Genomic DNA, 26,094 nt, shown 5'->3' on the forward strand with positions numbered 1-26,094 from the left:
AGGTGCTTCAGATACACTCAGCAGTAGAAGTGAAGATGCAGTAGAAGAGCCCAGGTACAGTCGGTTTGATGGGAAGAGGCACGACAGAACGTTGATTTCAATTGTTGTACGGTGAGCTCTTCACAAACTTCAAATATATTTACAATAATAAACAATCAATGATTCATTAGATGTGATATTTACAGTTATTACAAATAACATGTGTTCAGTGACTGCAGCTGAACGAGTCAGTAACCGGAGATGAAATCTCTTAGCAGTAGGTTTTAAAACAATTCACATTGTTTCATCTTTTGTTTCCAGAGGAGAGAAAAAAAACACAAAGCCCTCTGGTGTCAAAAGAGTCTGGTCAAGTTAATGCCAAGAAATCTGTGGTACAATACAAACAGTTTAATTGTGTAATTAACAATCAATAACCACTTCTAGTTAGAACATTTCTGCAGAAAGGAACCGAGAAACACTTATAAAACAGTCAGTCGTAACAAAATAACTGGTGTTCTCATCGAAATCAACTCATAAAAAAGAAACACTTTTTATACAGAATATTTATACAGGAATAGCTTTTGAATTGGATTGTTAACCAAAGGAAGACACATCGCAGACATCGATTTTCACACAGATTGCATATGTTTTTCTTTCTAAGGTGTTCTATAGGTTAGTCATTTTACCTAAGCTTATTTGCATGATAGTAAAAATTGCATACAACATTAATTGTGAAGCTTGTAGCATGAGTTTGCTTGACATACAGCACTTTTTTTATAGGCAACCTTTAAAGCACATTTCTCCATTTAAAACGTGTAAGACACTTTTTGTTTTTACTGCCCATCGAAATTACATTTATAAATAGAAAAAAGATCGGTTGAATTAAAAAAAAAAAGCGCTATGCAACATAAACTTTTAAAAAAAGTAATTACATCAAAAACACTGCATGAACTGCAAATAAATAATGTCGGACAACATAAACATGGTGTAATTCACATTTCTAACTGTGTGGCAATTCAGAAAGTTACAGTGACAAAGGTTTTGCAAAATAATGTAACATCGGCAGTGCCGTATAGTACAAGGCATTGTTGGCATAGTTTCTTTAAGACTGTATTTCTTTTTTACAGTTACAATATATGTCTATATATATATATTTATATTTCTTCCCTAACAAATAATAATATGTAAAGACTGAGCTATTCTCGGAGATGCACCTGGGCCGGGTGATCGCGTTCCAGAGTTTGGAGTGATCCATAATCACATTATGCGCTTTTTAAAAGAATAACTAATCTGCCAGCAGGCTCCAGACTTGATACCTCATAATTAAGGCCTTGTCAACCACTTGGTCCTTGATTTCATTTGCTATTTTTTAAAAAATCCAGTTAAACGTCACATACGTAAACACCTATCAAAGTCCTATCAAACTCCACGGGGACTTTTTTTCTTTTTAAATATAATCAGTAGCTCAAAAAAGATAAAGTAAGTCAGTGTAAAACAACAGACAGAGTGCAGTCAGCAAATATCCACGGCAACATACTTAGAATAATTTTTTGTGCAGATTATTTAAATGATGCATCAGTCTTTACAGTGAATAATACAAGTTTTACAAAATCCAAAAAGTAGTACTTGTTGTATTACAGAGTCTGAGATGGGCTTTCCAGTGTGTGAACACTAACTTCACAGCCTGTCAGTCTGCAACTGATATATAAACACTCCTCATACAGTCCGGGGCGCCGTACTGAATAAAAACACTACTTCTCTTTATTTGCAGTGTGGTGGTTGTGTGTCGGCCAGAGCGTTACATTTAGCACAGTCAATCAGTCTGTGTGTGCACATGAAAGCTCTCAGTACATGACTCGTCCTACTCCTTGGCCTCGTGCTCTAACTCTGACTGGGCCTCGCTGCCTCGGCCCAGCTGCTCTTCGATCTTGATGGAGAAGATGGTGTTGTTGGTCTGCGTGCTCTCCTCCATCTCCTTCAGCAGCTCTCCGCTCTCCCTGAAGTCCGTCAGCTCTTCCTCGAAGGCCGGGCTGCTGCTGCTGCTGCTGCTGCTGGTGTTGGTGTTGCCTGCGGTGCTGTTGTTGTTACTGGGTTCCTTCAGCCCCTTGGCCGGGTGATTGACGTAGAAGCGCTGGTTCTGGAAGAACTTGATGATGGTGAGCTTGGGGAGGTCCAGCTGAGCCGACAGGGTGTGGATGGCCTCCTCGTCGGGGTACAGACCCACATCCTGGATGAAGCTCTGCAGGATGCCCAGAGCTTCCAGAGAGATCTTCCCTCCGCTGGTACGGGATTTGATGCTCCCTCCGCGGCTGACCTCGTCCTCCGTCTCGGCCGGAGAAGCGGTGGAAGGCTGGCGGGGCGGCAACCGGGGGCCGGTGGGTGGCTGCTGTAGCTGCAAGGGCTGCTGGGACAAAAGGGGTTGGGAGGGGTGCTGGAGAGACAGGGAGGGCTGGTGCTGCTGTTGTGACTGGGGCGGCTGAGCCTGCAGTGAGAAGAAAAAAAAAAGAAAAGAAAAGGGAAGAGAAAGGAGACGGGGATGTTATCAGTGAACACTTATCGGCGCATTAATAAGGCCTTTCATTAAAATCAATTGAGTTGTGAGGAAAAATGGGCCCACTGTGTATAGAACAGGCATCTGGTTGAAGGAATTTTCCATGTAATATCTCATTGAATGTAATCAGTTCTGCAGATATGACTTTTTTTTTTTTTGGTGGTGGTGGTGGTGGGAGATTGTGTCTCATTGTGGGGGTAGAGGCAACAGCAACACACACACACACACACACACACAGAAACTGAAAAGACACAATCAGCCCTACACACAGTGGGAATTCACAGGGAAACTGGCCTCTCTATTATAGCCTCTGCTGCTTATCAGGCTCTATTGCCAGGCAGTGATAAACAAGCTCCCTGTGCACAATTCATGTTACGATGGTCTGGCTGATTTGCCGCAGTGTGAGAATGCTATCGATGGCTTTCACTCTGCCGTCAGAATCCCGTTAGTGTAAACACATGACACATTACTCGTAAAATGTCTCATTGTGTGGTTGGAGAGGGAGTGAGTGGGCAACTCGTGTTCCCTATTGACCCCGCAAAATGGGTGCTCTTTTATTTTCATTTCTGAGTCAGACACTGTAGAATAGGTGTTTCATAATGAAGTTTGCAAAACAGCACTTTGCACACACTCTGTTTGCCAGATGCATAAATGTACCCAAAGATGTGATTTTACAGCACCGATATACAGAGCTATGATAGTTCTTGTTGAGCTAATGTGAGCTAATTTGGCTAATGTGTCGTGTTAGTGAAGGACTGGCACAAAATTAAAAAACACTAGTCTCTTATGGACGCAATAAAACGGCACCATTAAATAAGAAATAATCCTATTTTATCAATCTACAAGCATTTGTGTTTGCATGCAAAGTAAAACTCCCTCATTCCATATCTGCTGCTGGAATTGATTTGTAAGAGAAATCCTATTACCTTATTTATATCCAGTAAATGGCAGCCTTTGTGAAACACTGGCCATGTCTCCAAGTAACCAAATAACTAATCAAGTACTCAGCTGTGGCTCAGACTTTTAATAGAAGAATTATTGTACTTCATTAAGATATTTTGACCGTTAACCGAGGCTCTGTGTTATTTTCCATTCATCTACCAGATGTCTTTTATAAAGCAGCTCTGTTAAATAAGTTCAGGCTAATGATATCTTTGAAAAAAGGGAAAAAAAAAAAAAAAAAAAAGAGGCTTTGCTGAAAAGTAGGAACTTTTAAGTGTTGCTGTGTTTCTAATTACCAAGAGTTCATAAAAACTCTTAAGTGTTGTTTATTACATAATGCTGGAAAATTAGTTAAGATTAAATGAAAAAGGGGGAAATTTTTATTTATTTATTTCTTTTTTGAAAACAGCAGTTTAGAAAATGTAAGTAACATATGCTCAAATACAGAGAGGAGAGTTTCTCACCTGTGTTTCATATATATTAAATTACGGCTGCAACTAAAGATTACTGTCATCATCCATCAACTTTATAATCTTTAAAATGTCAGAAACAGTTAAAAACATAAAGTTAATGTGTTTGAATTGCTGGTTTTGAGTAAAAAAAACACAAATATATTCACTTTACTATCAAATAAGACAAAGAAAAGTCATTATTGAGACGCTAGGACAGTGGAGGCTTATTCTTTTTTGACTGAAACTTGACTTCCTGTCGATCAGCTGATCAATTAATAGACTATTGATTTCAGCTCCAACATGAATCACAGAGTTAGGGTGAATGTATGTGTGTGTGTATGCATGCATAGTCCATCCTTTATGTCCATACGCTTCATATTTATGTCCATTTTTATTCAAGTCACACCTACGAGAACCTCTTTAGACGTGACTCCTGAGCTCTCTGACGCCTGCGTGCCGTCTCACCTGTAGCTGCTCGGTAGAGATGTGCATCAGGTGCGTCGGCCGCTCGCTGTGGTGCTGCTGTCCCGCGCTGCTCTCCTGCTCGTAGATGGCGTCGCGCTCCATCTGGGAAAGGCTCAGGAAGCGCCGGATCATGGAGAGGTTCTCCCACAGCGTCCGGTTCTCCGGAGACGGATCCTCCTTCCAGCGGAGCAGCTCACACAGCCAACCCTGAGAGATGAGAGATGAGAGAGAGAGAGAGAGAGAGAGAGAGAGAGAGAGAGAGAGACAGAGAGACAGAGACAGAGACAGAGAGAGAGAGAGAGAGAGAGAGAGAGAGAGAGACAGAGACAGAGACAGAGACAGAGAGAGAGAGAGAGAGAGAGAGAGAGAGAGAGGAAGGTCAGCAAAGCAGGTTTACAGACTGAATGTGTTGTAATTAGTTTCTAAAGATGTAAAGATGTATTTAAAGGTGTTTAAAGGTATTTTTAGGCCACATGATGTAAAAACTGGTTCACACAGTCACATCCTGATTCATCTAAGAGGAGAACCAGATTATAAAAACTGCTTCTTTTGGTGTTGGAACAGATAAAGGTGACACAAAAAATAGAAACTCACAAGTACTGAGATGTAAAAGATCCAACGTAACATCCTTTCAAACCATTCAAGCAATTATAATGACTGAAAAATGCAAAAAAACACACTTTACAGTAGTAAAATAAAATAAATAAAAACAATAAAACTAAAAATACCCTCTATTGTTTCATAAGAGCTACACCTGCAGTTTAGTGTGGGTTTGTGTTTCCTGCCTCAGCTGAAGATGAAGACAGGAATTAGCCGAGGTCAAGCGACACAGCGGGGGGGAAGAACAATTTAATGTGACGAGAAACACACACTCCGCATATTGAGCAGCACCCATGGGAGGAAGAAAGTGACTCCCATGTTTGAAACACTCCAGCAGAGGGCCATGAAAGACAGAGCTGTGTGGTGGAGGAGCAGTGTGGGACAACTCATGTCTAAAAAAATTTAAAAAAAAGCTTAATTTTTATAAATTATTAAAAAATAAAAAGGTGTGCAATGAATCTGATGACTGAAACTCTCATTATAAGACACACAGGTGGAAATACTGCACACTGTTTAAACACATTAAAAGATAAAGAACTATTAACTGCACTATTATTAGTATCAGTGGATCATATCATACATGTTTCAATTAAAGTTTTAAAGCAGATTATAATTAAAAACTGTCAAACTTAGATTGTAGTTGTCTGACATACACTTAACTTATTTCTAATGTGACAGTGGAGCAGAGTTCTTTGCACTTAACATTAATTACATTTTGCAAATATTTGCCACAGTTATATATTAATATGAGAAAAAATACTCATATGAGGAATATTCACCATAAATATTTGTCTTCAACAAATCCTCATTTTCAAGATTTAAGATTTAATTTATCTGCAGATTGTTTTTTAGATTAATCAGTTTCATCTGTGTGAGAAAAAAAAAGGATGATTAACCGAGAAATGAAACTGATTAATTTGAGAAATGAGAAAAATGAAACTGACGCTTTTCCGGAAACCTAAAACTGACATAGTGAAATGACTAATTTTAAATATTCAGTTAAAAATGATATAAAACTGAGAAAAGCTGCAAATCATTCAGTTTGAGAAGCTGGAACCATTCAACCAAGAACAATGATGTGTTGTGATTTCTGCTTTAAAATAAGTGAAACGATTAATTCATTATTTAAATATTTGTTCATTTATTGGCTAATAATTTCATCTGTAATAATAATAATAATAATATAATTCAAACAGAGCTAATAAGCAGAATTACTTGTTTTAATATCTGACTACTCAACTTCTACAATATGAAGATTTGCTGCTGTTGTCTTTAAATGATTATTAAAAGAGGAAAGTTTTTTTATTTTTTTGGGATGTTGGTTGGTCAGAAAAACAAGAAGTAATTAAAAGATGAGCTTTGGAAAAAATGATTGCATAAAGATGAAGACCTCTAACTACTTCCTGTCATGATTGTGATTTAGAGACAAGCCTCAGGTTTCTGGTTGCGGTCTGGATTGGAGTGAAAGGTTAGCGATGAAAGGATCAGATGTTATGGAATAATTACTCTGAATAGAAACTTCTCTCTCTCTCTTGTGTTTGTTCACAGAGGTGATAAACTGAGAAGTGATGAACTGAGAAGTGACTATTGTACAGAGTAGAAGGACTCTTCAGGGGTTGAGTGACGTGGTCGCTGCCCGGCTCTGACGTGATGATCTCAAACCTCAGCGGCTGGTGCGTGTGTGTGTGTGTGTGTGTGTGTGTGTGTGTGTGTGTGTGTGTGTGTGAGTAAGAGTGAAGCACGCTGTAGAGCTGTGTGGGAGAGCGAAGAGGAGCAAGGGGGGGGTTGGGTTGGGTTGGAGGGGGGGGGTGGCGGTGAGGTGAGATGAAGAGCTGTAGTGAAATCTACTAAGAGAGAGCTGTAAAGGGACGAGAGTGGATGAAGAAGGAGGGACCGCCGGGGAGTGAAATCAGCGAGGAGGAAACGCAGCGTCAAAGAGAAGCAGTGAGGTGTGCGACTGTGTGTGTGTGTGTGTGTGTGTGTGTGTGTGTGTGTGTCTCTGTGTGTGTGTCTCTGTGTGTGTGTGTGTGTGTTACAGAGGGCTACTCGCTCAGCCGGTAGTCTGTCCTGGCAGCGTGACAGAGCGGCGCTGTAATCTCCCGGCCAGTGCGCGGCAGCACCTTTCATTTCCACAGGATTACACTGCGCTGCTGGTCCGCTCACAGACACACACACATGCACACACACACATGCACACACACAGACACACACACATGCACACACAGAGGGCAGAGCCACGCCGCCACACTGCATGCAAGAGATAACTCAGCAGTTTGGTTGTCCCCTGTTCCAACTCCTCCCATAAGCCACATCAAACCCAGGAGGGGTTTTGGAGGAAGCCGAGTAGGGGGGAGAAAGAGAAAGAGACATAAAGAGAGAGAGAGAGAGAGAGGGAGAGAGAGAGGGAGGAGAGAGAGAGAGAGGGAGGAGAGCGGGTAGAGGGGGCCATAAAGCCTGCGTGCCCACCTTGTTCCTTTGCCACGTTTATTGTTGCGTTTTTAATTTGCATGCAGAGGGATTTGGACGGCGCTCCAGTTGGGCTGTCTGTGGTTTCAGCTGATTCGGTAGTGAGGGAGAACACACACACACACACACACACACACACACACACACACACACACACACACACACACACACACACACACACACACACACACACACACACACACACACACACACACATATATATACACCCCACCAAAAACACAAACAGACAAGCACACAAACCACACACCATCTTGTATAAAGCCAGAGAAACAGTACCCCGGCCCAACGATGGAGTAATCCAACTCAAACACTCCCCAAACCAGCAGGATTAAACCCAAAGTAGCAGAGCCAATCAAACAAAGGCACGACGTGAACTCCATTTCAATGCCAGGAAGTCCATTTGATGAAATAAAGTACAGACAGTTTATTAGTTCACAAGTGCGAATGCTCATTTGTGTGTGTGTGTGTGTGTGTGGGGTGAGGAAGGGGGGAAGGGGGGATGGGGAGGGGGGCTTCCTTTTTTCATTTGATCATTTCCACAGTTTTTTTTTTAGCGTTTATCGAACGAAGTGAAGGCCGAAAAAAAACAAAAAAAAGAACATTTGCTAAACCTTTTTTCTTTTTTTTTTTTTATGTTAAATGTGGTGCAGGTCAAACAGCAGTTAGCGCTGCTCCCGGCCAGCACGGTGGACACTGGACAGTCAGCATTTTCCATGGCAGCTTCAAGAGCTTTGTTTGTGTTTGTCTAATTGCATTGCTTCCACAGACCAGACAGAGGCAGCGAGAGGGTAGAGAGGAGAGAGAGAGAGGGAGAGGGGGAGAGAGAGGGGGAGAGAGAGAGGGAGAGGGAGAGAGAGAGGGAGAGGGAGAGGGAGAGAGAGGGAGATAGAGAGAGAGAGAGAGAGAGGGGGAGAGAGAGGGGGAGAGAGAGGGGGAGAGAGAGTAGAGAGGGAGAGAGAGACACATACACTGAGAGAAGTTAGATATTTGACTCCCATGTTGACGGTAAACTTTCAAATTAAATGCATCAAAACTTAAATTTCTCCTAAAACTCAATACACCACGACGTCTATTTCATATTAAACTTACTTCTATATATTTCAATATTCTTTCCTAAGAATTTAGAATCACTAAATCAACAAGATTTCATGTTGAACATTCCCACACTCTGCTGATATTACCATACTGTTGCAAATCTGTTTTCCTCTTTATTGTTTAATGTAATTTGTCGAGCCTCTCCACCGCAGCTGACAAGCACCAACTGCTCTTGATTGGATCATGCAACTTGCTGCCCCGGCCGCTTAAGTGTTCCAACACCGTCCAGAAAACAAAAATCTAGGGCTCTTCAATCCAGTGTACTCTGTTTTGTTGGAGATCATTAAGGGCTCTCTATAAATAAATAGAACAGGTAGTTCAGGACAGGCGTAGCTGCCGACCAACACACACACACACACACTACAGCATCTACAGAAACTGTGTGATATGACAGGAAGTAGTCCGGTGGTACATGCGAGGAAAGTCTACGAGTGACTGGAGGGGGTTATTATGACTATTAGAGACGGGGAGGAAGAAGAGTTGTAATGTAACACAGTCCTTTTTAAATGAAGATCACACAAAACCACAGGCAGCCATTTCCAGCAAACAGTGTGAGACAAGCTGAGTTGAAGCTAAAAGTGGCCGACATGAAACGGCAGACAGCCAGAATAAACTGAGTGTCTGGTGAAGAAGTGAACGGCTAATAGCAGACTGGTATTAGTCAGGATGCTGGTGTTGTGTCAGTGTGGAGAAGCAGACAGTAGTTTGCTAACATATTAGTCAGAACAACTTCATAAACTACTGATATAAGAGAAGAGATGTATTTGGAGGATGGTGAATGTGCTCTGTGGGTTTCATTGTGTGTATTTAAGAAGCTTGAGGAAATAATACCGTCTTGTTCTTGATGAAAAAAAAAAGAAACAAACATTACCGTCTGTAATCAGATATTGTGTTCATTAATAACCATCGCTCCTCTTTACCGTCTAACAATAGTTTCTCTCTTATATTAAATTCACGTGTGTGTGAATTTACAACTTTCAGCCTTCGAGCTCGTGTAAATCTGGTTTTTTGCTGGTTGTGTTTTTACGGCTGATCTTCAGAGGAGGACGATTCTCTCCACAAAACACAAAACTGACCATCCCAAATTGTGTGACCTCAGTAAATCCAGCGTAACACGTAATCACCGTCTGTTCACACGTCTCCACGTCGCAATTACATTACGTGTGATCCTCGTCTCAGTGCGTCTGCAGCGAGGAGAGAGAGGCGCTCAGATGACTCGTACTCTTCTTCTAACTCCAGCCTGGTGAACCACACACACACAGTCACTATACTCCTCTAGATATGAGTCATTCTGCTCCCCCCCCCCAATAGTGGGAGATCAATACATATTTAAATTGGCTCGTTAGTGTATTCAGCGGTTGAGTAAGAACATGTGCTGAAATATTTGGTCAGTTATTCAAATGATCTGTTACACGCCAACACTTGTGATACTAGTGTGTAATTCATAAAAGAAACTCTGCCTCCAGCTTCTTTACATATCTGTGTAATCTGATGCCTCACTGATATTACAAATCAAATCTTAAAATTGATATTAAAATACATTCATTTGGCTTTTCTGTACAAATAAGAGCATGTAAAGTAGTATCCCAATTAAAAGCCTGTTTAGTTCTTAGGATTTTTTTTTTAAATTAAGCATTTAATTAATTAATAATGAAAATAAAAGGCAGATTAGTTGATCATTAAAACATCTGGAGTCCCTAGTTTGACCATTATGGAGAAAGAAAGAAGAAAGAAAAAGTTTATTTCTACATCAGACAGTGTGACGGAGTTGAGCTGCTGCTTTTTCAGGTGAGGTGAGAAACTGCTTTGCCTCAATGATGAAACACAAAAAACCAGAACTGAGCAAATAATAGCAGAGACTTTCCTCTGAGGTTTAACAAAGAGCTTAAGTACTTCTATCTGTAGTGGATGACATCACATTAACTGTTTAATCAGAGTTTAATATATTCACTAATACATCAGAGAGCAAACGGTAGAAATGTCTAAACTACAAAATATGATCATAATAATATATTTGTCTGCTTTATTTGTTCAAGTTAATATTGATTTAATGACATTTACTACACATTTAAAGATGTCAGCTGACCTACTGAAGTACATCTATGGATTTTTCTAACCTACATTATCTCAGAAATCACCAGGATAGTAACTAGTGATCTGGAAAGCCAGTTTATATGGTGGTACATCTCTCAGGTGAACTCACAGATGTTACAAACAGGTTCATCCGAGCAATACGTACTGACAGGGATAGGATTATCTTGCTATGTTGGCACACACCTGCAACAATATTGCACAATAATCCGCTGCCTCTAGGTCATCGCCGCTTAATCATTAATTAGTTTCAAACAACGGGACTGGCAATCAAGACTCGCCAGCCTTTTCTTGTTTTACAGCAGACACGGACTGACCAGAGACCCACCCACAAGGCTCTGGGGTCATAAGGTGCCAAATTAAAAGGGTAATAAACTCCTCAGCGGACCATTGTATGGCTCGGGTATAAATAGCAACCGGGTGTTCTGATAAAAATATTTTCCTCGCAACACAATAGTTGAATTCATGCGCGAGATTCACCCAGCTATGCAATGCGGTACATGGTGTATGTGAGTGCTGCAGTCACAAGCTGCCAATGAGAGTATAGGCCTGCTCTGTCAGAGAACAGCATGGTATTCACCGCCCAAGCCCACCTACCCATTCACCCGTTCACCACCAAGGCTACCACTGCAAATACCCCCCCAGATATGGAGCCTCAGAGGAGGGCTGAGGGAGAACTGGCTGTGCTGCTGTGAAACGGGGACGACGGACAGATGTGGAGGCAGACTGACTGAGAGAGAGACAGATAGACAGACTGAGAGACAGATAGACAGACAGACTGAGAGAGAGACAGACTGAGAGACAGACATGCAAGTAGAGAGAGAGGCAAAGAGACAGACAAAGACACAGATAGACTGAGAGACTGATAGACAGATAGACTGAGAGACAGACTGAGAGAGAGACAGATAGACTGAGAGACAAACAGAGAGACATGTATGTAGAGAGACAGATGTGCAGGCAGACAGACTGAGAGACAAACAGAGAGACTGAGAGAGAGACAGATGGACAGATAGACTGAGACAGACAAAGAGACTGATAGACATGCAAGTAGAGAGAGAGGCAAAGAGACAGAGAGAGACACACAGAGAGATAGAGAGAAAGACAGACAGAAACAGAGACAGACATTTAGGCAGAGAGACAAAAAGACAGATTGACAAAACAGACAGATGTGCACAGAGACAAACAGGCAGAGAGAGAGAGAGACAGACAGAAACACAGACAGACATGCGGACAGACAGGCGGATAAACAGGCAGAGAAACAAACTGACAAACAAACAGATAGAGAGCGAGAGAGAGAGAGAGAGAGAGAGAGAGAGAGAGACAGACAGACAGACAGACAGACAGGGCTGTCACACGGCCTGGCCAACACCTTCCCTCTAATCTCATTTGCTCGTTATCAGTCCCATCAGGCTGACCTCGGCCACCGCAAAAATAAATAAATAAAATAAGCCAACAGATGTCCATCAATTTGCCATTTGAGTTTTTTTTTTCTCCTTCCTCAGATTACTGCGTGACCAACAATAACGCCACAGTTTCAACCCCTGCCACCAAGTTTATATACCCAGTACACTTTGACTTCTGAGCTACGATGAACACACATGGCCAAGATGACACATCAAAAAAAAATGGAGAGAGGGACAGAGAGACAGAGAGAGAGAGAGAGATAGAGAGAGAGAGAGAGAGAGAGAGGGAATGAAAAAAACACACAGATGAAGAAATGATTGTGGCCATTGTTGTGGCTGGCTGGATGGAGGACAGGGCTGTTTCGGAGGCAGCCAGACAAACCTCTTCTGTGTCTGAACAAGGGAGAGAGCTAAAAGTAGGGGTGGAAGACAATGCATTATTGTCTTTCCTCCTCCTTGAACCTGGCAGAGGCCCAGCACTGGCAGACAACACTATGCAGATAAATGCAGCCGATAACACGGTATGTTCAAACCTGTTCCTCCTCCTCCACTACCTCCTCCTCCTCTACCTCCTCCACCTCCTCCTCCTCCCCCCCTGGCCGAGCCAAAATGGCGGCTGCACGTGCGCGTTCACCCCGCAAGGTAACGTGTGCTGTGTTGTAAATACAGTACGCCGTGGTGGACGCCCATCTGCTGACGACAAGAGGAGTCTTGATATGATCCTGATGCTCGGGCATATGTGAATCTCCCGCAACAATAAGCAATAATTGACTGCACGATTCAGGGCCAGGTTTTTTTTGGGGGGTGTTTTTTTGGGTAGGGGTAGCGGGGGGGTTAGAATAAGTCTTTATATGCAAATAGAAAGGCTCTGAGTGACTGTACAAATGGTTTTTGGCATACTGGGAGGAGGATGGGGCAGTGGAAATGGGGTCAGTGGCCTTAATTGAACTGCAGAAGGAGAGCAACCATGTGCCAAAAATATAGTGAAAAAAACACTTTGTGCCCCGCATGCTAACTAATAATAACCCTAAATACCTGTTTAATTGTCTCATAGTGTCATTACTCAATATTCAATTTGTGCTATACATCCACAGTGCTTACCTTACTGTACGATGAGCACTGGAGGGAGCTAATGACAATTTAAAAGATATGATTTTGATGCCGATGCCCAAACGCCAATGTGGTCCTTTTAGTGGAGGTACGAATGTAAATCCAATCTGTGTGGAGGTGTTCTTCTTCTTCACGTCCCACCATCAATGCTCAACGCGTAGGATTTAATTCATGGTTTCTCACAGGATTTAACCCGTCGATCGCCGCAAAACACTCAATGTGCAACGTGTGGTATATCACCAGGCGATGGGATGGCGTGCATTCATTACACCTCCCAAAGCAATCATGTTTATATTCTTTTATTCAACGTGTGATAGAGAGAGAGATCATCAGGTTTGCACTGGAAATGATCTTAACATACTAATTCTCTTAACCGTGCATTCATTACAGTACAGTATATACACCCCAAAAAAATAATGATTGCATTCTTTAGTTCGCTTACGGTGCAGCGAGGAAAAGTTTGCACTAGAAAATGTCTTTACTAGATCACCAAAAAGATAATTTATCTAGAATTACTGAGAAGAAAATGACTGAGCCTGTTACTACACTCTGCTTCATGTTGTATTTGCAGTGAGGAAACACTGCTGGCATCTAATGTGTTTACGAGAAAAGAAAAAACCCCACAAAGAGTAGTGCAAACAGAATTCATGAGGTCTCTACGTGGTCTCCAAGTAGCCGAGACTTCCCCACGTTTTTTTGGGGGGGGGCAAGCACATCAGTGGAGACCTTTACTCATTTCCATCAATGACATCAGGATACGTGACAGCCGAAAGCACACAACACAACACCGGGAATTAAAACAGCTCTCTGGGTTGTGCAGAAGGAAACTGATCATTTACAGATAAATTAAATTATCATCTTACTATAAATATAAATATAAATATAAATATAAATGTATGGTCTCTGTGTGCTATCTGAGTCTGGTCTCCATATGGTGAGCAAGGAGTTGATTTTCTTGTTGGAGCCACATTTTTATTTACCTCGAGATCATTTTTCCATAACCTCTCCATCTGATTCCACTTCACAGGCTGGTCCTGACATGCACATTAGGAGGGAGACTACAAAACAGAAGGATCAAATGGACATCTATCTGAAATGACAGATAGGCCTTAAGGATGATTGGATATGTGACCACAGAAATGGATGATGAAATTTCTCGTCCTCATATTTACAAATCACAGGCCGGCCGCTTGTCTCTTAAGAAAAGCTTTTGAAGATTAACAAAAAAAAAAAAAAAAAGGGGGGGAGAGTCATCTAAATCATTTGAAACTTGCTTTTTTTTTTTTAAAGAAATTATTAAATCACATTGATATGACTCTGATGTCTTGTCAGAGTGGATCTGTTCCAGATTGCGGCTGCCAGATTGTGTCACTATCCTCTTTTGTGAGGATGTCAGTGGCTGAGCTTTAGGAGAGAAATTTGCCAGTCTGAATCATACATGCCAAACAATTAATCTCTATTCGAACGGCGACACGGAGAAGTCTTAGCCAAACAGTGCACATTTTTCTGAAGAGGGGTCGTGACCTCTCCAGATACAATAAGCAAGTTGACAACAATAACAGACTGACAGCTAACACGACACACATTGTGGAGGCAAGGCATGACTGTGCAGGAAATGGCCCTCTCTGTGTCAGCACTCGCTCCCAGAAACAATACCGACCAGTTCTGGGTGGCAGTTTACGTCATGGCTGCTGCACCAATAAAAGTGTGCGGGGGAATTTTTTTTTGAGCAACCAAATAGAGGCAGATGGAGCATAAAGAATAACCAAAGGCAAATGACCAGTCCATCTAAAATGGAGCACATTAAACATCTGTGTGGTGACAGTTTCTCTTTTTTTTAACCGCACGTTTTATTCCTTTTCTGCAAAGTTGTTCTTCACACACAATTGCACATAACACAGTAACAATAATATAAGCAGGGAGTTTCCACAGCCACAGTCTCCTGCTGGATTCTCACAAGTTACACTGGACCATAGCTGCAGGAAAAGTGCCTTGCTCATTAACAGCAGTAAAGACATGAAGAGCAAGAACGCTTTTAAAGCTTTGCTCTGTGTTTGTTCACAGCAGGAAACATATTTAATCTTCTAAGATATATTACTAGCTATCCTTGAGGTGACATACTGCAGAAAAATGTACATCAATCAATCAATCACTATCACATTTTACTGTTTTCTTCTTTCTTATTCACTTTGTCCAGTAAAGCCCTCGAGCTGGTTTATGTACAAAATGGCTGAAAATCGAGTCAGTTGTGATTCAGTACATGTGCCTGTTTGAATCAAATATTAGTATCGTTGAAATTGCACCACAATCTAATTTAGCTCGGTGGTGGGCTGATATTTGGGTACCGGCACTGTGTCTGAGCAGCTATACCGAGTGTTCAAAATCTGTTCTCCCACCACAAATTTACCTCTTGTTTCTAATCTGTTGTGTTCAATATTCAATACTGCTGAGGCAGATGGAGGATGAATGCGCAGAAGACTACAAACACACTGGAGATGAACTAGAGATAAACAACAGCAGCAGTGACATTACAAACACAGAAAACACCTACATGGAGTCTGATTCCATCAATTATAAGAGTTTGATTGAGATTTAATTCAAAGCTGGGCTTTAATTGCTAATATCAGAGCATAATTAAGCTGATAAATCATGACTGATCTTATTGAATTAGGGATTGAAATAGCGGAGAACCTGCAAATTGTCTATGTCAGCTAAATAAGTGTTCTTAATTGGTCTACATGTTTGCTTCAGATACTAATGAAACTGAACAAATTTCATCCCCAAAAAGTGGTTTGAAATAAAAGTCTTCATTTACTGTAGTTGATTCAGTGCTTCCGCTGTAGCTCTACTGTTCACATCTGTCTGTACGTGGCTCTAATGTCCTCCTCCAGGCTTCATTTATGCACTATTTTATACAAACAGTGGCTGAAGAATACAGTTTAGACAGTGATGAGGATGGAGAGCTGGTCTCCGTTAGAGGGAGAAATAAGACCAGAGAGAAGAAGATAGTGAAAGACTGAGAGACGGTAAATAATGCTAGCAAAACAAAGTGCACACAAGCACCAGCATGAGCACTTGGATAGGTCCTAATATCTCCCCATGCAATTCCCCCTCACTCACACTCACACAAACACTCTCTCCCTCTCTCTCTCTCTCTCTCTCCCTCTCCCTCTCTCTCTCCCTCTCAGACTGCATCTGCCGGAGCTAGTGGCTGTAGTTAAATTGAAATATTTCCCGGCGTGTGTCAGAAGCATGCAGAATGGTAATTATGACAGATCTGATTAGGCGGGCCGAGTCGGGCGGCTCCGGGCTGCAGGTGCGACCTTGTGCATTCCTGCGTGTGTAAATAAAATTAATTACAAGCGTAGGGGGCGCGCAGCGCGTGACATCAGCGCGCACAGGGGGGACTCCCACGGGGGGCACCCTAATGGAATATTTTCCCCGAGTCTAATAATACAGTTGGTATTGACTTGAGGTAATTAGGGGGATCATTAAAGCGCTTTTCCCGGCGTATTTGCCTGCCTGATCAGATTAGCGAGAATGGGCCTCAGAACAAGCCCTGTGTGGTCTGTCAGGAGAAGTGGAGACAGTGGGAGAGGTTTAGCTAGCTAACATTTGTAGGAAAGAAGGAGGAGAAGGGCTGAGACAAGAGCTGCATTCTCTAACAAGCTAGCAATGTGGAAGAGGCACTATTAAGGTTAGACTGGTGGCGAGTAGGTTAAGCACTTATTAAAGCTTCATTGAAAGAGAGCGGGTGAACTATTAGAGAGGTGGCGGTTCAGTTAACCGGCTGAAACATGCCCACCAGTGAGAAACATTTGTCATATATTAATGCATTAGAGGTGATGACGAAGAGACAATTTGGAGTCAGGAGGGGCAGATTACTAGTTTTGACTGCAGGGTAGGAGGTAGGCGAGGAGGAGGAGGGAATGAGTTGCGCAATTGGAGACAGATGGGGTGAGAGGTGGCATGTAAGGCGTAAGTGAGAGAGATGGCAAGGGAGACACAAAGTGCTCTGGGCATGCTCAGTGAGACCCTGTGCCCCTGCTAAGAGGAGGAGGGTTCGATGAAGCAGGCAGTGGAGAGAAAACAAGCTGGTGGGAATTCCACTGTCCATTAAACAATAAGAGAAAGGCTCATTTCAGAGGGAGGGGAAGACTTACCGTTTGCAAGATAATTCATTCGCTAAATTAATTATTCAGACAGCTGGGTCTCCAGTTCAAGAAATTGTGTCTTTAATAATAGAGAGGATCTGGCCTAGCCTGTTTCCCATGGCAACCTAATAACCAAGCAGGCACTGGAGATAAATAAATAAATCAATTAATAAACAGTCATGGCCCTTTTTAAATCCCTGGGGGTTGTGATATGCTTGTTCTGATCTGTCTAATTTGAGGGAGAGAGAGGTATGGAAAAACTGTGAGTCCACAAACAAAAGATGAAGACATCTTGATGCCTGCCCTGCCACAAGCATACCAAGCATCCAACTTAAAGACAAGTGGTCCAAAATTTCACAGTGTTCCCACACGTAGCCCCCAGCGATGACCATAACCCCCGTCTCAGTTCCTGATAGTATAAAAGTATCTGATAACATCTTTACTAAATCAGTTTTAGGGATGTAATTTAATGCTATTTTGTAGAAACTCTTCATGCAAAACACGACTTCTAACGCACTGACCCCCCCAGTGGCTCCTCAGCAACAGACTCTAGAAACAGACACCCAAAAGGTCAGCCATCTGCCCCTCTTGTTAAGCAGCCATTGGATGGAGCAAAGTGTGTGTGTGTGTGTCATTGGCCTGGTCTGGATGGGCGGGTCAAATATCTGAGATTAAAGCTAAGTAAAGCGTTCAAGCTATAAAACATGTACGAGTCCGACCACTAAACGGATTCCACCCGTAACAGGAAATTAGTCATTTTCAAAACATGAAGGAAACTGTTTCGGTTATTCTGTCACCCTCCCTTCCTACTCATATCAGTGTCCCCATCCGCCACCACCCACCTCCACCCACTCCCCCACCTCTCCAGACCAACCAGGCACTCACTCCCCCCCCCCCCCCCCACATCGTCGCCCCCTCTCCACACACACACACACACACACACACACACACTATCCCCTACCCTCCACTCCAGGGACTGCCGTGCCAGGCGGGTGCAGGGTGACAGATGGCATACACCAACCTACCCCCCCCCCCTCCACCCCCCTCAACCTCCCTCCTCACTCTCTTCTCTCTCTCTCTCTCTCTCTCCCCCCTACTGCACCAGCCCCCCTGCCCGGCCCCCCCGGTGGCGCAGCGGCGGACCAGATCAGTGCCATTCTGTCTCATTAGAGCCTGGCTAATTAGCGTAGCCTCTTCCAGGGGAGAATGAGCAAGTGAGAGAGAGACAGAGAGAAGGCGGTGGCGGAGGGAGGGCGATGTTGGTGGTGGTGGTGACTGTGTTCTGTTACTCTACTGGTCATTGAGGAGTCGGAGGGCTTTGAGCCCCGTGGTGCGCAGGGCTCCCCGGGTGCTTGTTTTATGACAGCAGGGACTCTGATTTCATCCGTTGCGCAATTCCCTCTCAGGAAGTGTCGGGGATGTTTGGACATAAAAGTCGTGTCAGAGGGATGCCCCCCCTTTCCAATCCGCCCGCTCCACCCCTCCCACCCCTCGGCTAACCTCCCATCGTTCAACAGAACATTAGCCGCCCCCTCTGCCAGGCTGGCCAACACAGCAAGCCTCCTCTGTTAACGTGAAGGAAAACAAAGCACAGTGGCTTGCTAGATAGATAGAGCTCTAGTTCTACTGAGCCAACTCCAGGCTATCCAGATCATAGCTCGCACCTCCACCGGCTAAAATGAAAAGGGACCGTCGACCAATACGAGCTACACTTCTGGCAGTGACGTCTCTGGATTAGAACCAGTAGCACACACTTGTTTTCTCCAAGTCTGACTTCTCCTGAAGCTAAATGAAGACGGAGCATTCTTGGAGTGTTTGTACCATAGAGGAATGGATCATGAATAATAGTTCTGATTTTTATCAAAGAGTAAATGTAATATCTTTCCTAATATATCAAAATGGCTGCATGGATTATTTTTTAGAAAAAAGTAGGTATGCTCAGACTTAATGTGAATGGTGAGCATTAATCTGATAAAGTAATGTGGCTTGGGTGAGAGTCACTGTGATATAGTTACTGCTCTCTATATGTGGCAGTAAAAGAGTGATTGAAATGCAACATTGAATATGTGAGAGGGGTGTAGGGTGGAGGGGGGGGGCAGTTAAGGGCTGGCAGAGGCCTGCTGTGGTTACGAGCCCTAAGAGAGGACAGGATGGCAGCGTTCCAGGATCCCCCCACCCCCCCCACACACCCCCCACCCCGAAAGCACATACACACCAACACACACAAACACACACATTCAAGTACACAAACATCAGTGCCCACATTCAAATGGGGCTGCACATAAACCCATATTTAAAATACAGAAAAGCACACACACACACACACACACACACACACACATACACACACACACACGCACACACCTAAGCACACACACTCAGTGAAGCATGCACCAATCAGTAAACTCATGTTTACTGCTTTTCTACCCGGGGGACCACCGCCGCCTGTGACCTCCCTCAACTCCCTTTTCTATCTACTCTCAGATCTCCACCATTCTTCTCCTTCCCTTCTCAGCTCTATCATCTGTTTCACTCTGAATGAGGCAAATACTGTATGCTACACACAAATGCTCCACACACTCAGAAATACTTCACAGTGCACGGACACACACACACACACACAGAGACACACACACACACCCACGCACACATTTGGTACCGATAACAACAGATCCTGGGTCACCTGATCCTGAGCCGGCGTGAAGCATGCCAGGAAATCTTAAGCTGAGCAGAAGAGGCAGAGGTTGAACAGCACACAAATCTGACAGGACAGTGCCAGTTTCAGTGATGAGGCCTCCTCCTCACCCTCCCCCTACAATTATTTCCCTGGACCCCATATGGGCATCCTGCCAGTCCAGCCCATCCTCCATCCTCATCACCAACCACATTCATGCTCCAGTCCCAACCTCAGAACCAACCCAAGGTTTGGATAGAGGATATTTTCTGCCTGTAAGGCTCCAAACCCATCTGGACCTAACCTTTCATAACAAATTGAACATTTTTTATTTGTAAATATACACATTGCTGCTATTTCTTAATTTAAATTATTATCAGCTCATGAACAATTTACACTGTCCTAACCAACCACCAGGATCCAAAAAATAATAAAAAATAAAATAAATCCTTTCCTTGTTAGAAAAAAACAACCCCTGGTCACACAACCCATCATTTATCTGGTTCCAGCAGTGGTATAACATTATTTTGGGGAGTAAACAGAGCTAAATATCTAATTTGAACAGCGATATCTAGCACGGCTTCACACAACACAAGCAACATCTTCTTTTCTGGTGTGAACTGAGCTGGAGTCAATATCCTGCAAACATGTTTCTAAAATAAAACAAGTCAAATCTTCCTAAAGTCTCATCTACCCAACACTGAACTACCATTCATGACATTTAACAGATAGTAGTTAAGGAAACCGCTGATATCTAAAAGGCTGCAACTACAGGTTATTTCATTACTGATTAAACTTCTTATCATATTCTCTTCTAATCCATTATTTCATTTTAGTTAATAAAATGCCTGTTACACTTTCACAGAGTCCAAAGGTGACAATTAAAAATGACCAACAGTCCAAAAGCCAAACACATCCAACCTACAACTTCAATAATTCATAAATAAAAAAGTTTCTGCTGATAAACTAATCAAATAATTGGGGATTTTATTTTTGCTGTAAACTAAAAAATAACATCCTTCTACTGTATGTGTGTCACGTCATCCACAGAAAACTACGTCACATTTCCACCCACATTGTTGGAGTAACATGAATTCTGGGAAGTAAAATGAAAACACTATAGAACTGACTGTCGACGGCATTAAAACCAGAACAAATACACAAAATCATGTTTTTAAGATGATTTTTTGAGTGAACTGAGACTGAAAACTGTGTTCCTGAGCTTTGATTTTTCAGGGTTCAGGGGGTCCTGATGGGGAGGAGCAGCCGCTGGCCTGGTGGTGCTGGTAGCGGTGGCAATGCCGGCTGGGTAGTAAGGGGGGAGACCAGCTGCCCGGGGAGCGCCCATTACGAGATGGAGCCAGAGATAAGTGCTCTCCCAGGCCCCCTTTCACAGGCATAATTAGCACACTTCTTATCTGCTGCTCAATTCACATTCACACCCGCCTGCCATGAATGGAACGTGAAAGGAGAGGCAGAAATCGGGGTGGGGGGGAGAGAGAGAGAGAGAGAGAGAGAGGTAGAGGGGGCAAGACAGAGAGATGGGAGGGAGGTGGAGAAGGCACGGTGGAAACCTGTTCCCAGACAAACCGTCATTTGAGAAGAGAGAGACATGTGCGAGTTAATACTGCGACCGCCTCGCTCTCCCTTTCTCTTTTTCCATCCTCCCAAGGAGTCTTTGAACTCCTTAACAAAAACAGTGGTTTGTGCATCAAACTGCAATTTGGTAAAACAAAGCTATCTGGGGGTATAATCATCCTAATCAGCAAGAAAAAAATAAAGCCTTTGCAGATATTTCTAGATTATTCCGCCCTTGGTGATCTATTTCTCCCCCCCATCTTTTTCATCAAGCACAATTGTGGAAATCTTCCCAACTGTGCCTCCGACAGACAGACACGTGAAAACCTTTAATAATAACTCCTTAGTGCTACATTTTTAAATTGCTTTATTAAGGAGTTAAACTGGTGGCGTGCCCCCCCTCCGCCCCCCCTTCACCATTTCCAACACACACAAGCTTGTATTGTGTGTGTGTGAGCGCCCTTCTCTCTCTCTCTCTCTCTCTCTCTCTCTCCCTCTCTCCCTCTCTCTCTCTCTCTCTCTCTCGAAGATAACAGGGGCCCCTCCGTCTTACTGAGCTAAGCTAATATAAACAAGTTTGTTTGGTATTGAAACAGTGTCGAATGCTAAACTCCCAACCCACAATACAGAAGACATATATGTCATTATGTCCATAAATCTTTGCCCTGATGCACTGACGCGACGACACACTTTATATCTTGGATAAATTTCCACTTCTTTGCTTTTAACTTTATCAATATGGCCATCTAGTCTTATATGTGATCAAATCTTATATTCTAGTGAACATGATCGCCTCAGAAAGCAGTTCAGACGTTACGTGAGCGTGTGAGAAACTGTCTCTGTATAGAGTATAGAGTAATGTGTGTGTGTGAACGTGTATCAAGAGTTCAAGTACATCAAATGCTCCGCGGGTCAAGGACTGGCTTACTTGGGCACCGACGAGTCTCTCTCAAAGCTAAAGGATCTTGATTTTCTTCCTTTGATCTTTGCTAGACATTTAACAGCCATGTGAGAGAGCAGTCATAGATACAGAGTTGGAGTTTAAAGTTTGGATATATGGCACATCGACATCTTGTATTATGAATAGAAGGCCATGATATGCAACTTTTCTCCTAAAATGTATTCATATCAAGCTTCAATGGTGTTAAAAGAACAAATGCTGGGTCTCTCAGCACTCTGAGCATGAAGAGTAGTCAGTCTGAGAGTAGTTCAGTGTGTGTTTTGGGTACCTGGCTCTTGGAGGCTGCCACCTTAGCGAACAGGGCCTGGGAAACCTTGGCTCTCTTCATCTCCTGCTGGATCTCGTCGTAGATGGTGGAGTTAATGTTGAGTATGCAGCTCTCTGTCTTTCCGTTCCACTCGCTGGGCAGAGGCGACGGTTTCACCTGGCGGAAATAACCACGGCAAAGGAAATCAAGAAAATCCTACACACATATGTTCCATCTAAGACTTCTAACACTTTGTCACATATTGAATTCTTGATTGTATTTCATGCATTGATCCACTTTAAAGGAGCATTTCAGCATTATCAGAGTCATGTACGGCTGGGAATCTATTAAACATTGTGTATCTGTACATGTTTTTTAATTGAGCAACAATATTTCCAGACTCTCTGACATCAAATTATTAATCTTTTAATAATAATAGAATACAATAATGTGTGTTTACTATTCTGTCTCCATCTTCAGATACACTGACACGTTGCTCTTTTCATGTTTCCTGCTTCACAAACATTTAAACACTTAAGTATGAAGGAACTGCATGCAAGCTCCGGTGTGTGTATCGAGCGTTCAGACTGGTGGTGCTGGGTGAGAGGTGAGGGGGGGTGGGGTGGGGGGGGGTGGAGTTGTTTACTCACAGGGGAAATGCCCACGGGGATTCGGGGATTCCAGTCCTCGGGCCTTACGCTGTTACAGTCTTCCCTCCGGGGCTACAGTATTGGGAACACAGCACAACCATATTTGCTCAAACTCACATGAGAAGAAATAGAGAGAATCTGGCTCAACACAAGCATGCAAACACACTCATGCATGCACACATCTCACACATCTCACACACACACATACACATACTGAACACCCACGCACAGCACCACCGTTACTCAAAAAAACACTTGTATGAAATGTTATTATTCTTATGTCAAGCTGATGATTAAAAAATAAATGTGAGTCAAGTGAAATCAAATCATGTTCATTCAGCGGCTTGTTGGATCTTGACAAAAATCCTTTGACAAGGTAACAAGTATCCTAATAAAAGCATTACCCAAGAACCATTAGCATATGAATCATTCCATACGAGTCCTTTCTGAAAGGAGACATCCACAGGGTTCGGTATGAGCACAAGTGCACGGCATTCAAATAAACCATAATCACACCAACAGCTACTAACTCAGCCTGTGATAAAAAATAAAAATACATATATTGGAGTATTTGTCTAGACACCTAACATGAGCCCCTATGTGTTCAAAAACAATCACATAATCCTCAAATTTGTGGTGAAACTGGAATGTGGGAGCATCGCCGGCCCTTTCATCCTGTTTTATGACAGCTCGACATGGGCTTCTTTTCAGTCTGAGTGGTAGGTTACCATGTCAAGCTAATTGTTAAGGCTGGGATGCGCACTAACTGGCATTGGGGGAGTTGAGTCGACCCATCAACACACGTGAGAGAAACATACCTCTGCATCTGTTTTTATGAGGCCTATAAAAACCCTCCTCTGTCTCTGGCTCAATTGCCACCCTGGCTGATTTATGGGCTTAAATTCACACTGCATTGCTCCATAGGAGAGGCTGGCAGATGGCCAGGTGTATGAGTGTGTGAACGTGTGTGCGTTCGTGGGTGTGCATGTGAGAATTGCCTTGTGTCGGAACAGGTCTAACATGATAAATGTCGATGGGTTTTAGTCATACAGGTGAAGTATATTAGGCCTCAAGATATACTACTGATGTGCCAACAGTGTTCTTCATGTGAGAATAAAAACCACAAGCCAGAAGCTTCTGCATGCAGTTTTGGAGCATGTTTGAAATAGTTACAGATTGATGTGGAGCAGTAGTCATTGTGTTTGTTGTGTATCTTGCAAACCTATTTCTGTTTGGTTATGCATCTCTATAGCTCCATAAAATGGTTTCAGATATGCTGAAAGTCCCTCGGTACATTCATCCTGCAAGCAAGTGGATTACTAATGTCTATTTCACCTGATGCAGTTGTTGAAAAGCAAAAAAAAAAAAAGTTGTGCTTCCAAATCTCTACGTGTGCTTCTAGGGTACAAATGAAGACATTAACCGTCGCTTGTTTAGCTAAATAAAACACACTTTTCATTCTTTTTTTCCTTTCTTTTCTCTCACTTTAAATCTCCGTCCTGCACTGACACAGTCTCTGATTGTAAACCTGAGCTGTGAACTGCAAAGTGGCCCTCCTGCTTTTTTAAGTTCAGCACCACTGCTTCAGAATGACAACCTTTTCTTTTTTAAGTTTTGTAAGGACAGAGACAACTGAGATCACGCTGAGCAATTTAAGGGGAAGGCTCCATTTTGGAGATGGGTGGGCCCTGACGCTTGTGTCTTTCTTTGCTCCTCACCTAAAAAAAAAAAAAAAAAGTCCCATCTTCAGAGAGGACAGGACAGAGGAAGCCTTTGTCAGCCCCTCTCACCTCCTAGATGCAGCTGACCGCACTTCAAATGGGCTTAAGTGGTAGAGCGTTGCCACATACCTTTCAAATGAGAGACACTGATTTGCGGCAGGGGTAGAAAGTTGTGCTTGTGGCACTCAGTGATTTTGAATGAGGGACCGACTAAAAGACGAAGGATGTTTGATCTTTCACGCAGCTTGTCATCACTGAGTGAGCTTTATTTTTTAAAATGGGAGGGCTGTTAATGCTGCCTAATGCATGGTAAAAGGTCAAAATTAGCACAAAAAATTATCCATCATTTGTGCACCATTCTCACCTGTGTGGTGAGGGCGGGGATGATGCACAACTCATTTACATGCACGGAGAATGTAGAGTATGTTCTCTAATGTGAACGCTGACGGATCGAATCAGCTTTTTTTTTTTTTTACTTATTATTATTATTAATACTTGTTTCCAGACGGGTTGCAGCCTGTTACGATGCAGCACGGTGTGAGGAGCTAAGGTGCCGCTTGTATTCATACTTGCTTGTCGTCACATGTAAACAGAAAAGCGCTAATGAGAGGAGCTCATTAGCGTGTCTTTGTTTTAACTCTATTAAATGTAGACACACACTTCTTTTCCTACACTGGAAAGAAAAAAAAAAAAAGGTGCAAAACTGAATGACCTTTTTATTCCTGTCTGGATTAAATCTCATGACACCAATACAAGGACACGTCTCCGTCCCTGCTCTCAACACTGACTGAGCTAATATGAATAATATCTTGAAGCAGTCGTACAGTCCACAGGAATGAGTCCCTTCACACGCATACACTGTTTTCTACATCGCTGCACTTTTTTCTTTTTTTTTTAATCGATCCACCAGAAAGACTTTTTTCAATTTTGCTCT

The 26,094-nt window shown here is 42.9% G+C and overlaps 1 protein-coding gene across 3 annotated transcripts in view; it reads right to left on the reverse strand.

The window, feature by feature from the left end:
- Positions 1-558: 558 nt before the first annotated feature.
- LOC128366648 (DNA-binding protein SATB1-like) overlaps positions 559-26,094 on the reverse strand; it is a 67,674-nt gene continuing 42,138 nt past the window's right edge. For all 3 annotated transcript variants that reach the window (XM_053327386.1, XM_053327384.1, XM_053327385.1), the window contains exons 10-13: positions 23,440-23,511; positions 22,811-22,966; positions 4,390-4,596; positions 559-2,461 (exon numbers count right to left, since the gene is read on the reverse strand). In XM_053327386.1, the coding sequence (XP_053183361.1) occupies positions 1,841-2,461; positions 4,390-4,596; positions 22,811-22,966; positions 23,440-23,511 (1,056 nt within the window). In that variant the 3' untranslated portion in view covers positions 559-1,840. The remainder of the gene's footprint in view (positions 2,462-4,389; positions 4,597-22,810; positions 22,967-23,439; positions 23,512-26,094) is intronic.

Source organism: Scomber japonicus, chromosome 10 (assembly GCF_027409825.1).
Source record: "Scomber japonicus isolate fScoJap1 chromosome 10, fScoJap1.pri, whole genome shotgun sequence".
NCBI lineage: Eukaryota > Metazoa > Chordata > Actinopteri > Scombriformes > Scombridae > Scomber > Scomber japonicus.